Below are 15,505 nucleotides of genomic sequence, written 5' to 3' on the forward strand. Positions count from 1 at the left end.
TATTACATTAATTAGTAATATATAGTAATCTTATCATCATCATCATTATTATATTATATATATTATATTATATTTATGATGTAGCAAGAGAAGACTCACACACAGAACAAAAAAGAAAATTCTGATTGAAGTCTAGATGGCACCAATATAAAGAATAACACATCTAATAACAGATTTTTAGACATATGATACACTGCCCTGCAACTTATCACTGCAAATATCATTTGAACAGTCACTTGTAGAACATAAATGGGAAATCAATTCTGCACTTAATCTGTCCAACAAATCACCATTAAAAAATACAGAAATGATCTTTCTGAATCCTGTGTGTTCTGTAATAGTGTCACAGAAACTATTATACATTTACTTTATGAATGCTGTAAAATTCTTCTCGATTTAAGTTAAACATTTTCTTTACATGTTGTGATGTCATTTTTTCATAATGGAAAAAACTACCTGGACAGAGGTAAAAAAGTTACCAAAATAAAGATTTTTCAGGTTTTTCATCGTGGTTAATTCATATAGTGTAAAAACAATTCATCTGTGAAAAGGTGCTGAGAATTTAATGCTTTCCTACTATAAAATGTAATACAGTATGTATTTAATTATATAAGTCACAGTTCACTTTAGCAGAAAAACATAAAGACTACGGGTTTATGCGAATGTTACTTTTTGTATTTTATGTTTTATTCATTACTTGTGTTGTTTACATCCTATATTGTCATATTTGAAGTATCGCATTGTTATTTTTTTTTTTCAATTTTACTGTCTTTTTTGCCAAATAGTGTTTGTCGCCCTCTGCGGGTGAAAGGGTATAACTTTAACGATCCTTGACCCGGAAGTGAAATTCATCTCTCTCCGCCCCACGTGTAAAAGGTAAGCAAAGCTAAAAATCGACATTAGAAGATTTCTTAGAGGCAATCTGATTGTATTTTGTGTCAGTTTGGCACAAACACGAATACAAGGCCTGATTTTGTTACACTACATCGCTAGATGGGTTTTATAACGTCTACGCTGGCTGACATCTGTTTTCTACGTACTCGACGAGTGAGAAACTATCCAGGATTTTATGGCTACATGTTGCCAAATTATGGTGTAACGATTAATCAGACAGAGTTTAGTTTTTCAGCTTTTTAGTTTTTTACTCAGTTATCTGACGTTGACGCTTACTTGTGTCCTCCAGTCCTGCAGGATCCATCATGGGGAAATCTAAACAAGTAGGAAACCACAAAAGTGACAAGAAGAAGAACATTTCAAAGACATGGAAGACAAAGCGCAGGACTAAAGACCTGGACCAGATCCACTCGGACATGAAGCCTGAGACAGCGGCCAAGCTGCTGCACCAGGAGGTGGACTACGATGTGACAGGCTGTGCTCAACACTACTGCTTACACTGCGCGTGAGTTTACACCTGTTTGAGGTTTAATAAAGTTGATTTCTGACTGAAAATCCTGCTGCCAATCTGTAAATCCCAGTCCTGCACAGGTGTGTGTGCTGTGAGAGAGGCAGCAACAAACAACAACAACAACAACAACTGACAAGCAGGATAAGTCCTGCTATGGTCATTTTTTTAACCATCATTACAAATTATTGATGAGCTGAATTGAGCAGTGGTGGAAGAAATACTCTTTTTCATAAGTAAAAGTAGCATTTTTTGCAGTCTTAATTTACTCAGTTGCAAGTAAAAGTACTGCATTCAAAATCTTAACTAAGAGTAAGTAAGTATAGCTTCAAAATATACTTAAAGTAACTAGACTAAAGTACTGAAGAGAATGAGCATTTAATGATATTATTGTATCACTGGATCCTTATTAGTATAAGCATCACATGTTGCAGATAATAAAGGTGGGGCTAATTTCAGCTACTTTTATATACTGCAGGCTAGCTTACTCCATAATAATAAATCATATTTTTACTTATTTATGTACATTTTACTGAATTACATGTTATTATTTGTTTTGCACTTGCTCCTCCATCTGTTCTTGTATCAGCTCAGTGCTGTTTGATATACATGCTGTCATGTTCTTTTTTTTTAATGTCACACAACAGTGAGGGGCTGATGGGTTTTCTAATTTGTTTTTGTCTTTTTAACGAATTGCAAATCTTTTAATCTGGAATCCACTTAGTGCTCAAACTTGAAAAGTGCTGTATAAAATCCTTATTGGTTATGTTTATTTATTTATTAGTTGATTTATATTTTTGCTTATATAAACCATATCTACAAAGTAAAAAAAAAAAATCCAAAGCTGTCAAATAAATATAGTGCAATACAACATGCAATATTGGCCTCCGCAGTGAAGTGGAGTCGAGGCTTAAAATAGCATCAAATGGAAATACTCAGTTTAGGTGCAAGCACCTCAAAATTGTACTTAAGGACAGCAGTTGAGTAAATGTAATTATTTATATTCCATCACTGCATATGGTTGCATGCTGTTGTGGAGTTTTCAATCTACATTTTAGGGTTAAATTTAGCTGTGTAATAACACAGATATCATACTAACACGGGAACTTACAGAATGTTATGCAAATCCATAAAGCCTCATTGCAACGGATGAACTCCAGTTTTTAATTTTGGACCTTTTCGTGCCTGATTATTCCTGTGTGACTGGCTGTTTTATTGTGTGTCTTTATCTCCCTTTCTATTTTTTTTTCTGCTGGGCTCAAGTCTCTCTTGCAAAGGAGATCTACAGATTACTTGATTAAATAGAGGCTGTTAAAAAAAAGGATGTTTCAGATATCCTTTAACACTGTGGCACTGTGATGTCTTGCAGGAGATATTTCGTGGATATGAGATCCTTGAAAGAGCACTTCAAAAGTAAAGTGCACAAAAAACGGTACGGCACCATGTCCATTCTTCTGTTAACACTCACATACCTTCGCTGACAATCATTTACCCAGTTTCTGCCCCCTTTAACTGTACAGTGGTTAAGTATTTCTGCGAGCTTCAGAGATTACCTCTTCTTTCTCCATCCAGGCTGAAGCAGCTCAGAGAGGAGCCCTACACCCAGGCAGAGGCAGAGAGAGCAGCAGGGATGGGCTCCTACATCCCTCCAAAAAAGGTTGAAGTGAAGACACAGCCTGTGGAAGAGGACATGGACTGAGAGATGCCCACGTAACCCATCGGACTGATCAACTCAACCACAGAAGCATTTACAGAATTAATAATGCTTCTATTGCTTCTTGCTGTCACAAATGTTTAATGCATTGTTAAATGCTTTTTTTTGTGGCACACTTTGTCTGACTCTTGATAGCAGTTAGACTTCTGTCTATCACCACAGTCGAGGAGGCCTCACCTTATACTGGGTAATATGATGCACCATGTACCTGTGTAAATATAGAGTGTGTGTGTGTGGAATGCTAATAAACATGAAGAGGATTTGGATTACAGATGGCATCAATATATTGTATTACACAGTGGGGTTAGAGACAAGACAAGACAAGACAAGACGTTTAACCCTTTGAAACCTGGACTGACATCAGTTTTCTTGTGCTGTGTTGAGATGCTTCTCACAAGCTATTAACCCTTTGAAACAATAGCAAATTGATTGAATTTCTTTTGGAAACATGGTGGAAAAAGGCAATGAGTGACTTGGCAACAAAAGTCCAGCAATTTGCACCAAATTAGTAAAAGGTAACAAAAGCCTTAAAATTTTTTTTTTTTTTTTTTAAAGAGGGAATTAAGAAAAAAAAATCAAAGGAAAAATGTCCAAGAAACAAACTATTAACTATCAAAAATATGTTACCTAAAAAAATGTATGTATGTATGTATGTTTTTTTCTTTTCTTTCTTTCTTTGTTTATTTTCAGGCAATTTTCTTTACACTTTTTACTTATATATTGCTTTTCTTGGGCAATGTCTTAAGTTAAACATTAAAATATAAAAGTTTATATGAAAGTTATTGTAAGATTATGACACAGCAGCACTGCAGCACTGTGCACAAATTGAAATTTTGTGCAGTCACACAGAAACAATGCCTTCACTTCTGCTTGTAGACTTGAAGCTACAAAAATGAATTTAATAACAGTGCGCCTTGGCAGAGAAACATGTAATTGAAGCTTGTTAGCAGACATTCCTGGGGAGAACAAGGCAGCACTGCCCCTTTAAATGTGGCTGCTGTGCCAGAACCCAACTTCCGCTAAGTTACACAGAATGTAAATTACATTTCCGGCTTTTACTTTCAAAATAAAGCGCTCAAATGTTAACTTTTTATTTGTACAGTTGAACTAACTTTTAAGTACAGTTTGCACCATACAAAGTTTAATTAAGGTGTACTTTAATGAAATATACTAATTAGAAAAGACTTGAAAATAAATACACTTTTCAGAAGAATTTATCACCATAAGTATTTGCCATGTTGTACACTGAAAGCTTAAAATAAACTTATAAAGTGCATTTTTTGGTGAGTATACCTATGTATGCACAATGAGAAACTCAAGTACAATATAATGATGCAGGCTAACAGTTTATACAAATGACTTAAAAATAAATGTTGTGAATATGTTTCCCATAGCACTGCAGAATTAGTAGCCTGTATTTATTTTTAGTGCATTGACGCTGTGCTTAATGACATCTATTTAAATACAGTATAAAAGTTACATGTTAAATTCTACAATTCTACAATTTATTTATGCTTTTTCCAAAGCGACATATACTTTAATTAAGCAAAAAAAGTAAGTGCAAAAAAGCTTCAGGTGTGTTGTCAAATATACTTTGAATTAAGCACAAAACTTGAAAGTTTTTGTAATAACTTTTTTTACACTTAAATTATACTTTTAACCATTTGAAAACTAGGTCACTTTTCTTGTGCTGCTTTCACAGGTATTTAAACCTTCAAAACCCTGGTAAAGTGGTTCAGTCTCTTGAAACGTGGGAAAGGCAGTGAGAAACTTGGTAATAAATGTTTAACAAATTGCATGAAATTAGTAGACTAAATAAATATTTTTAAAGATCAATTTTTTTTTTTAGAGAACTATATGTATAATGTTCATAGTTACATAAATAAAATTATGTACAGAACTATCAATTTTTCAGGTAATTTCTTTTTTTTTTTTTTGCTTTTTTTTTAACTTCCTTTTTCTTTTTTCCGATTTTGGGGTAATTTCTCTGTACTTTTTCCTAATTTCTTGCTTTTTTATTTTTTTTATTTTTAGTCATTTCTGCCTAAATCGCTCATTGTCGTCTTTTTGTAAGAAATCAAGCCGATTTGCTCACAGAGGTAAATTACTGTTTGACCTTGGTAGGCACACGTGTGCTTTTATTTTTAACACTCAAAAGCCAAATATCCGGTTTCACCTGATATTACTCGCTCGCTTGACGCATTTTAACCACATCCATATGGTGCTAGATTAGATGTGGGAAATAAGAAATCTGTGCTGCTAGCTAAAACATTTCCCAGCTGTCGCCAGCGACTGTAACGACCGGGAAAGACGCGCGGTCCCCGGCTACAGGATCACAGAACCGCCGCTAGATTCTCGACACTTTACGGAGGAAGTGTCGGTTCCTGCTGGTTCCTTTTTTCGGACGCAATCCGACGATCATGTCCTAGTCTAAATAGCTGAGGTGGAGGTCGAGGATGGCCGCAGACGTGGATAAAACAATCCCCGAGGATGAGAGCAAAATTTCGCAGCAGACTGGGCATCAGGGTCGTAGCTGTGGATCCTGGATCTACAGGGGGATTTGGACTCTGCTTGTGGTCTGTGCTGTCCCTCTTCTCGCCTTTGGGATCAAGTATTACCAAGATGCCCAGCTCCTCAAACGTCATGTGAGATCCACATCTTTTTGTAACATTTCACACATCTCATAAATTAAGTGATCTAATTTAGTGTTTTTATCTGGAAACAACACTAAGAAATAAACATTTTAGTTATTTGATATCCCGAAAATGCTCATTTATTGCAAAAAAAATGTGTATAAATAGAAAGTTTGCATTGACCCTCTGGTGCATTTTATGACTAATATTTACTGTAACACTACTGTAGGCACATTTTATTGTTATTTTTCAGTACTATTCGCCCAAGAAGGCGTGTTAGCTCATTATTTGTTGCCACAAAGCACCACATCAGCAGTTTTTCCACCCCTGGTGTTTTATTAGAGGGAGTGGATCTGTGTCACAGCTGGCAAAACTCAGCCTCTTGTGAAAATCCACTCATGTTTGGCAGCAGAGGGTCTCTAAGTTGTTCCTGTACTTCCCTCCCCCCTCCTCCTCCATTGTACAGGCGCTAGTAGGCACGCATCAGTCTGAGAAACACATGCTGGGAATCTGTGGCCTCTGGGCTGATGTTTATCCAGACAGGACTGCAGAGGTTTAATGATCCTCTGACACCCACAGGGACAAAACACTTAAGTAGCATGAAAATATATTACAAGAATAGTACTCCTTATTGTGAGATTCTGCATCCACAGGAGTGTTTTGTGTCGTTTTTTTTGTGTTTTATGTGATGAGACGCTCTCTGTCCTAGTTTTGATGCTGCATTGAAAATCTCTGAAGCATGTGACATGACAGTAAGGCTTTGTCTAACACACATGCTCCTCCAATAGGAAGAGAGTGTTCGGACTCTGGGTGCCGAGGGCCTTTTTCTCTTCTCCTCCTTAGACACTGACCATGACCTTTATCTCAGCCCGGAGGAGTTCAAACCCATCGCTGAGAAACTCACAGGTACATCGCATTATTTTATTATTTGTCAATTTGTCTATTTTAATTGGTCCATTTTAGTTTGTCTTTTAATTTATTCTTTTATTCTAGCTCGATCATGTGTCGTTCTATTATTATTATTATCATTATTATTATTATTATTATTATTATTATTATATTTACTCTTTTTGTTGTTATTTTTGTTTTGTAATTATTTCTTTCTTTTTTAATTCTACTTTAAATTTTGTCTGGCCTTAGTTTGGCATTATTGTTTGGCTCTTATAGTTATGTTGCCTTTTCTAGAAACTCTTTTTGCTTCTACTCTGCCTTGTTTGTCAAAGCACTTTGCAAACTCTGTTTTTAAAGGTGCTATATAAAATACAGTTATTATTATTATTATTATACCCTGTCCTCTCCTGCTATCAGTCTCACACTGACTGTGATCCCTGCGGCGTCCTCACAGGAATTACACCCCCGGTGGATTTTGAGGAGGAGGTGACTCATGACCCCAACGGAGAGACTTTAAACCTTGGAGGCCAAAATGCAGCCTCTCCTTCTTGACTCCATGACAAAAAGCAAAGATGGTTTCCTCGGGGTAAGACAACACCAAACGGTAGCAGGTTTATAATTATCTTGTTCCCTGGACTTTTTATTTATTTAAAAGGATCCCTATCAGCTGATGCCAATGGCACCAGCTAATCTTCCGGGGTTCAAATTTTAGTATTCATCACACAAATTTTACTACTGGATGGTAATCACAGAAGAGCCTCAATCAAGAATTTAAAATGAAGGCAAACATTCACTGTCATTTCTGAAAGGTTTAATTAACTTGTTTGGGCAAGATATTTGAGATTATTGGATTTAATTATTATTCATGAACTTTGCATGGAGCTGACTCAGACATTTTCTCTGTCTGAGTCAGCTCTTTGTTGATGCAATTCCTTCAAAATGAGTAAGCAACCAAGAATGGGATCAACAATGAAACAGCGGAGAATTAAAGGAGCAGCGTGTAAGATTTAGGGGGGATTATTAGTGGCATCTAGCAGTGAGGATTACAGATTGCAACCAGATGAACTTCTCTGTGTTTGGATTCCTTCAGTGTTCATTGTTTAGGAGGTTTACTGGCAGTTGAATTATCCACAAAGGCCTCTTCCTCTCTGAAACAAATAAATCAGATTAAAATCACTGAGTAAGGCAGTGTCACGGTACAAATCAGTGCGTCTCAGACGGTACATACTAATGTGTGCTCACTTTATTTCTGATCTAAATGTTCAGGAGATTTTCACCGTTCGCAGAATTATCCGCAGAGGTCTCCAAAACAAACAAAGCTGCTGATTTAAACCAGTAAAAACATTGATCAAAGCAGTTTCACGTTACAAATCAGTGTTTCTTTGACACTGTTCAGCTTGTCAGAGACCATCTGCTAATGTGTGCTCACCTTTTTTCTCTTATAACTTAAGATCCAGACTTTCAGGTTTTCACCAGGAGCCAAATTATCCAAAAAACAAACAGACCGGGTGACTTATACTGATAAAAGCACTAATTAAAGCAGTTCTATGTTAAAAAGCAGTGTGTTTCAGGCACTGTTCATCGCGAGGAACTGCTAACCATGGTAGCTGATGGAAAAAATGTCAATGTCTCTATTTAGAGCCAGTGTTCGGTTTGTCCATTCTTTGCTAGTGTAGAAACTTGGCAGTGCAACATGGCGATCTCCATAAACGAGGACTTACTGTTTTTTTTAGATATAAACATCTCATTCTTCGGTAACCAAAACGCAACAACTCTTATTTTCAGGTGATTATACCCTAACAAAAACATACTTCTCACATTATATTCCATTTCTGCCTGTATATCCCCCTAAATCTTACACACTAATAACTTGTAATCATCGTAGACTGATTCAGTTGTAACATGCATTTTTTGATGAAGTACATCTTGAAGTTTTGCATAATCTACTAATAGCAAATAAATTTAATTTCTGCTTTTTTGCCTGCTGTTCCTGCAGGTGTCCCACAGCTCCCTGAGTGGGCTGCGCTCATGGAAGAGCCCGGCAGTGCCTTCTTCCTCTTACTCTGCCAGCCAGTTTCGGGCCTTCCTGCCCCCAAAGAACAAGGTAGAAGTGGGCGATACGTGGTGGGTGATTCCTAGCGAGCTCAACATCTTTACTGGGTACCTGCCCAACAATCGCTACCATCCCCCCGCACCAAAGGGCAAAGAGGTATCCTAAAAAAACTCCTTGATGTTTAGTTTTTAGAGGTGATAATCAGACGTGTGTTAATAGCTGTTCTCCTCCTGCTGCAGGTTCTTATCCACTCCTTGTTGAGTATGTTTCACCCGCGGCCCTTCATCAAATCACGTTTTGCTCCTCAGGGCGCAGTCGCCTGTATCCGTGCCAGCAACGACTTTTATTATGACATTGTGTTCAGGTGAGGAGCGATTCAGGAGGAGACATTTAAGACCGGAGTAGTGCTTTTTTTCTTCTTTTAGCCCATTAACTACAGAGTTATGTATACTTGACATTAGTGCTGCCCAATATCTGAACATACTGTAAATTTTAATGTCGTCCCTGGCAAGCAGCCAATGGTTTTAGCATAAAATCAGCATTCAGAGCCTGAGTTCACTTTACTTTGTTGTCAGTATTACATTATTATTACAGGCTAATGTAGTTTCAAGTACTTTAATACGAGCTTTAAAAACTATTCGATGTGATTTCAGAGTCAGCTGCTGGTGAGCAAATTTTTTTAATGCAAGAAACGGACAAGTCCATACTACATGCTGCATTTCATGTTTGATTATTTACTTTTTCCGTCATCTCACAGTGCTTTAAGCAGCAGACTCAAATACCAGATTTCAGATTTTCAAGAATTTTTAAACCAATCCTCAGTCAGAACTGCATATCCATGTGACGGTAATGTAACATTAGAAAATAGAAAACTGTAAAGGCTGATAACTTAATGGAAGTATTGGACTCCATCTACAACGGATGGTTTGCTTTGGAAAATGGGCAGCTGTAATGTTAAGTATACACAATTTGTGATATAGAGGATGGAAACACTAAACTGCTGGTTTAGTCTTCTTAAAAGGCTACACCAAAGTTTTCCATCATGTATTGACAGAATACATTTTGGACATGAGAAACTCACGTCCTCGTTCTGTTCACCTCTGCAGGATTCATGCAGAATTCCAGCTCAATGATGTTCCAGACTTCCCCTTCTGGTTCACTCCGGGGAAGTTCATAGGCAACATTGTCCTCTCTAAAGATGCGTCCCATGTCCGCCACTTTCACCTCTACGTCCCCAATGACAGGCAAATCCTTTAAACACACTGTCAGCCTTTGTGCACACTATCCCCACTCAGTATGTTGTGGTTTTAGTGAAATATAATCTGCTGTGTGTCAGGTCTCTGAATGTGGACATGGAGTGGCTGTACGGGGCCAGTGAGAGCAGCAACATGGAGGTGGACATCGGATACCTGCCACAGGTACAGCTGCAGTGATGCGCTGACACTTCAAGAAAGACTAATGTCTCTGTTTATTAATTTATTGATATATTTCAGCACTTCTTAATTTAGTTTTAAATCATAAAGGCAGTTTAAGGAAAAACAGGTGCTCATATGGTCGACTTCTTTTAGGATTTCTGTCTTTTGAAATGTTTCCTGTCGCTGTTATTGACTTAATGTTCTCATCACAGTGTGTCTCAGTGTTGGAGTAAAACTTAAAAATTTAAAAAATTTCCTTTTTTATCTTTATTTTCAGTTATTAAACCTGTCAGGGAGCATTAAGCTTTGCTTCCAATCTCTGTAACTCCCATCTGTTCTCATACTATGTTTCTAATTATCATAATTATACATGTAAAATGTATTTCATAAAATCTAAGCAGTTTTTTTCAGGTTGATTCCTTGGGGTTTTTTTTCCTTTCTTTTTTGTTTTTGCAAATTTCCATATCATTATTTTAACTTTTTACTGATTTCTTGCTCATTTCAGGGACACTTATTTTTAAGTTGCTCATTGCCTTCTTCCCATGTTTTTGAAGTAAATCAAGCCATTTCAAAGGGTTAAAATATACTTGAGTCATTAAGTATTTTTCACTTATTCTTCAAATAATTTTCTTTTTTTTCTCTAAGAAAAACGTATGTAGTATTTTCTTTTATGAGGAACTGACCTGAATAAAAAGTTGTAAACGTGTTCACAGTTAGAGCTGCAGTCCACGGGCCCGTCCACTCCCTCCATCATCATGGATGAGGAAGGCAACATCATCGACAGTCGAGATGGCAGCAGCGAGCCGATCCAGTTTGTCTTTGAGGACATCCACTGGACATCAGAGATCAGTCAGCAAGAAGCCACCCGACGCCTGGAGGTCACCCTCTACCCCTTTAAGAAGGTAAACATCCATTCAGTATTTTATTCAACACACTGTTGACTAAATGCAGCTGTTCCACAACTGTTTCATTGCTCTCTCATGCTCGCTCCCAGGTGTCCTACCTGCCTTTTTCAGAAGCCTTTGAGCGAGCTGAAGCAGAGAATAAACTGGTGCATTCCATTCTGCTTTGGGGAGCGTTAGACGATCAGTCCTGCTGAGGTGAGATCATTAACAGATGGCGGATTTCGCAGCATCATACTGTTAGTGATATCTGAAGAAGGATTTAAAGGTGGAGTCTGCGATTCTGGAGAAAGATTGTTTTTATTTGAACTGAGCCCCCCAAAAAATACACCCCCGTCTGTCTTTTTCATTCTCACTGCCTTTCTCTTTATGTATTCATGACCTTTCCCCCGTCCTGTGCACATGCAAAAACGCCCTCTGCTGCTGTTGGGTATGAACACAGGAACTTTTTTCAGTGCACGCAGGACAGACAGCTAATGAAGTGTGAGGAGACTTTCAGTGAATTTGACAATAAGTGTTTTGGCTTAGAATTGCTGACTGTACCTTTAAATTTAAGGTTTAATATGGCCACATCCAAACCATGTTGAAACAAATCATCAAACATCTGCAACATCTGCACTCTAAATGACCCGTTAGGAGGATTTTAATGTTGTGCAATGTTTGGAGCAACAGCTCTTCCTCTGACTTTTGATAAATGACAAAGAATTACATCCAAACAATGAAATAAAAACAGGTTGATATAAGAGATGCTCAGGCAGAGTTTATCCACAATCTGGGAGTCTGATGGGGAAAAAAACTGAGTTACTTAACTCTTCAGTCAGTAGGACCATTTTTCTCGATATCAATTTCTTAAAAGATGAGGTAAATTCTTGAATAATATGTTTATGAGCAAGAAAGACTTAAAAAGTGGAGCCACAGTCAATAAATCCAAGTTTCAGGCCACTGGCTTTGAACTGGAGCATAGGTACTTAAGAGCAAGATCATATAACTTCAAAGACCTTACAAAAGAACGAAAAGTTGCATTCATCTCAATAAAACTCTCGGTGGCTTTGCAGCTGCAGCCTTATTTGGTCTGGTATGAGCAGGAGCCTGTGGTGGCCAGTGTTAGAAAACGTCTTCAACAGTGCACCTTACTGACATTCTTCTGTGTGTGTATGGCTTTTCTCCACTTGTATTACTGTTACTTTGGCATTTGAATCAAAGGTATCATTTTCAACATCTCCGTCTTTCCTCCTCATCTCTGTAGGTTCGGGGCGGACTCTCCGGGAGACAGTCCTGGAAAGTTCGCCCGTCCTGGCCCTGCTCAACCAGAGCTTCATAAGCAGCTGGTCTCTGGTCAGAGAGCTGGAGAACATGCAGGTGAGCAGTCAGGACAGTGCAACACCCCGAGAAATCCCACCAGGTATTAGTTAACTGAAAAAGCTTTATGCTTACATGATCAAATCTTCCTCTTCTTGAACAGGCTGATGAACAAAATCCTGTGTTGAGTGAAAAGGCCCGATTACACCTGGAGAAGTACAACTTCCCTGTGGAGATGATGGTGGCACTGCCCAATGGAACAATTGTAAATATTTTACTCTTTTACCAGCAATTCTGAAACATTCAGGACTCAGTTTTAAACAAATTATGTGCAGAGGAACTATACATATTTTTCGTCTTACCTGAAGTGCTATTTATCAGTCTATATTGTTTTGGTGTGAGTTGGAGTGTTGGAGTTATCAGTCGGAGAAATGTCTGCCTTCCTCCCAATGCAATAGCACTAAACGGCACTCGACTTGTGGAGCTCAAAGCACCAAAAAATTACATTTGAAAAACTCAAGAGCAATGGGGCTCATATAGCGACATTATCTTAAATTTCCCTTACATTTTCTCTTAAGAGAGGAAAACTCCAGATACACCAAAGGCTCTTAACCACCCAAATCTGCTTTGACTGAGTGTGGTCAGTGACCCCCTAAGCACTATATAAAGGCAGGTTTTGTGCAAAGACTCTGGCACATGGCAAAGACTGGAGAGATGACACCAAAAAGGTTGTAAGAAGAACAACTTCTGCAGTAGTAAAATTGACGTAGGCTTACTGTTAAATTAACTTAAACAAAGTAAATGTGATTTCAGAGAAATATTTTGTATTAAAAGAGGGAACGACCTCCTGTTTATAGTCACATTTCCCAATCAACATTGTTTTGGAAAATAGACTAAAGGCTTACATCTCTCTCCTGTGTATGATTTCAGGTCCACCACATCAACGCCAACTTCTTCCTGGACCAGACGGCCATGAAGCCAGAGGAAGAAGGCGCGACGTTCAGCTTCTCTGGTGGGTTTGAGGACCCCTCCACATCCACTTATATCAGCTTCCTTAAGGAGGGGTTGGAGAAAGCCCAGGAGTACCTGGCACAGTAATTTGTGTGTGTTTGCAGTAGAGCCTGAGACTAAACAGGAGGAAACGATCATCGTTCCTCTGGGTAATGATCCAAGATAAGGAAAAGCCTCCAATTATGTAGAGAAGCTTTCTCATCAGTGTTGGCAGCTGAAAACTTATGTCCTCTTTGTTACTATTTATTTAGGCGTCTCTCTTGGTCAGAAAGTTTTATACACAATATTTGTATTGTGACAAACAGCACAGGGAAATATTGCTTCTCAAACCGAATGTTACTGTCACTATAGTACGTTTTAACAAGATACAAAGCAGTAACAGATATGTAAACACATAAAGATCTGCTCTCTCTGCTTGTAGCTGCTATTACAAAATGTAGACAGATCATAACACAAAGAAACATCCAATATTTCTTTTTTATATCTCAATGTCACATGTGCAATATTAAACGATTGAGTGCGTTTTCCTGCTGCTGAGTGTACCCAGAGACAGGGGCCGTGCAGCTGTTACCTTTAGTCGTGTTTCAGCAGTTTGTGAAGACATTGCCTGAAAGCTCTCTGTGGGCCGGGCGACGCCTGATGTCATTGCCGAGGCTGCTGGAGGGAACACCCGTCTCTGACTCGGGACAAAAGCAGCAGGAATAACGAAACTGGGCTGTGGCACATACAACGTATTAGTTCAGTTGTTTTCTTGTAACTTGAGTTTGAAACCAAATGCTGAATATTTAGCGTATGTTTTTGTTTTTGAGGAAGATGTGACCACACCAAAGAACCTTGTTTTTAATATGGACAAGCTGGTTTGCAGCTAGAACAGTTGTAGAGGTTCATATTTATGTTATTCAAAAGAACCAAATGTTGAACTGAGAGGCATATGGTACTGTGTACTGTTTTATTCTTTTAGGCTCCAATCTAAAGAATGTATTTACTTTTGTGTATTTGTCTCTTCAAGAGGAAATCCTTGATTTTCTTTTTAGAAAAAATATAACAATCTGGACCTACCCTTTACTATATTTTCACAATATGTTTCAATTTCACCTTTTCCAGTCATGTAACAAAAATGTTGTGATTTTACATAGTAACAGGGAAATCTGATAAATGTGAATAACATTAAAAGAGCTGCATATGACATTCAGAGCGTAGCTGTGATTCAGAGTCTGATTCAGGTTGTCTCCACACGGCTCTCAACATGGAGGTGGCTTAGCTGCCTAGCAGCAAATGGTGCTAACAATAGAGAACCGTAGTAAAGAGTCCTAAAATCCAGAAATATGTCAGCTTTTCAGCACCTCTAGTTCCCTTGTCTTAAAGTCAATGGGTTTTTTGAATGGGTGTTTGTTTAAAAGCAACCATTTACAATACTTGCACGATTGCATTTAGGCCTCATAATCCTGAAAGTGATGTTTTTTTAGATTATCCTGCTGAAGAAATCGTGCAAGTGCTGTAAATGTTTGTTTCCCACGAACTTACTTAATGCAATGATCCAAAATACAGTGGAAAAATCACATAGGCTTTTTGACGAAGGAACCAGGGCAACATTAGCTTCCAGTTTGACCTACAGAAAAACGCCCTCCCAGGGGACTCTCTGAAACATTTGAATGCTGTCACTGACATAATGTCCTTTCCTTCTTTTTTAGTGTCCTTGCGCTATATACTGGGAAATGCAAATTCATAAACTGGAGGGTGGGTGCTATGCTTCAGAAGTGAAGACATGGGTCGGGATGGCGTTACTAGTGGTAACAGCCGTAATAGCTAGCCAGTGAGATACACACACAGGGCTTACATGCACTAACATGCACACGCAGCCAGACCATTGACCATAACAAAGAGCAGAGAAGCTCAGATTATAACACACACAGAGGGAGTGTGACTTCACTCTTCAGTCAGGATGCCATTACTTCACTCTGTCTTTACATAGCAAATAGTTGTTTGTGGCTATATTAATTCTCTGAATGTCATAAACAGAATCTTTAACTTTCAGGGCCATACAAGGTCCACTTCATATGAAACATCCGACTGATTGGAGCCTTTTTGGGGAAAACATATGTTATTCTGTAACCTACCAGTGCCATTTTTTCCACAGAAGTGAAATAATAAAACCCTTTTTTATACAATCTGAACTGTGTCCTTT

The 15,505-nt window shown here is 38.1% G+C and overlaps 2 protein-coding genes across 3 annotated transcripts; both read left to right on the top strand.

Moving 5' to 3' along the window:
- Nucleotides 1-847: 847 nt before the first annotated feature.
- Nucleotides 848-3,106, top strand: znf593 (zinc finger protein 593). Of its 2 annotated transcripts, none has more exons than XM_042501260.1 (4): nucleotides 848-876; nucleotides 1,184-1,399; nucleotides 2,772-2,834; nucleotides 2,975-3,106. In XM_042501260.1, exons 2-4 carry the CDS (start codon nucleotides 1,200-1,202, stop codon nucleotides 3,099-3,101), a joined length of 390 nt encoding a protein of 129 aa, XP_042357194.1. In that variant the 5' UTR covers nucleotides 848-876; nucleotides 1,184-1,199; the 3' UTR covers nucleotides 3,102-3,106. The 2 variants fall into 2 exon arrangements, with proteins under 2 accessions (XP_042357194.1, XP_042357193.1); XM_042501259.1 differs by lacking the exon at nucleotides 848-876 and adding an exon at nucleotides 894-1,047.
- Nucleotides 3,107-5,330: 2,224 nt separating this feature from the next.
- Nucleotides 5,331-15,488, top strand: selenon (selenoprotein N). Its single transcript, XM_042500333.1, is given in 13 exon segments — nucleotides 5,331-5,761; nucleotides 6,538-6,655; nucleotides 7,095-7,156; nucleotides 7,158-7,226; nucleotides 8,637-8,849; nucleotides 8,933-9,057; nucleotides 9,800-9,937; nucleotides 10,030-10,111; nucleotides 10,822-11,010; nucleotides 11,103-11,208; nucleotides 12,257-12,369; nucleotides 12,473-12,574; nucleotides 13,240-15,488. Coding segments are annotated over 13 exon segments (1,674 nt in total). The 5' UTR covers nucleotides 5,331-5,572; the 3' UTR covers nucleotides 13,408-15,488.
- Nucleotides 15,489-15,505: the final 17 nt, after the last annotated feature.

Source organism: Plectropomus leopardus, chromosome 14 (assembly GCF_008729295.1).
Source record: "Plectropomus leopardus isolate mb chromosome 14, YSFRI_Pleo_2.0, whole genome shotgun sequence".
In the NCBI taxonomy this organism is placed as follows: Eukaryota; Metazoa; Chordata; class Actinopteri; order Perciformes; family Serranidae; genus Plectropomus; species Plectropomus leopardus.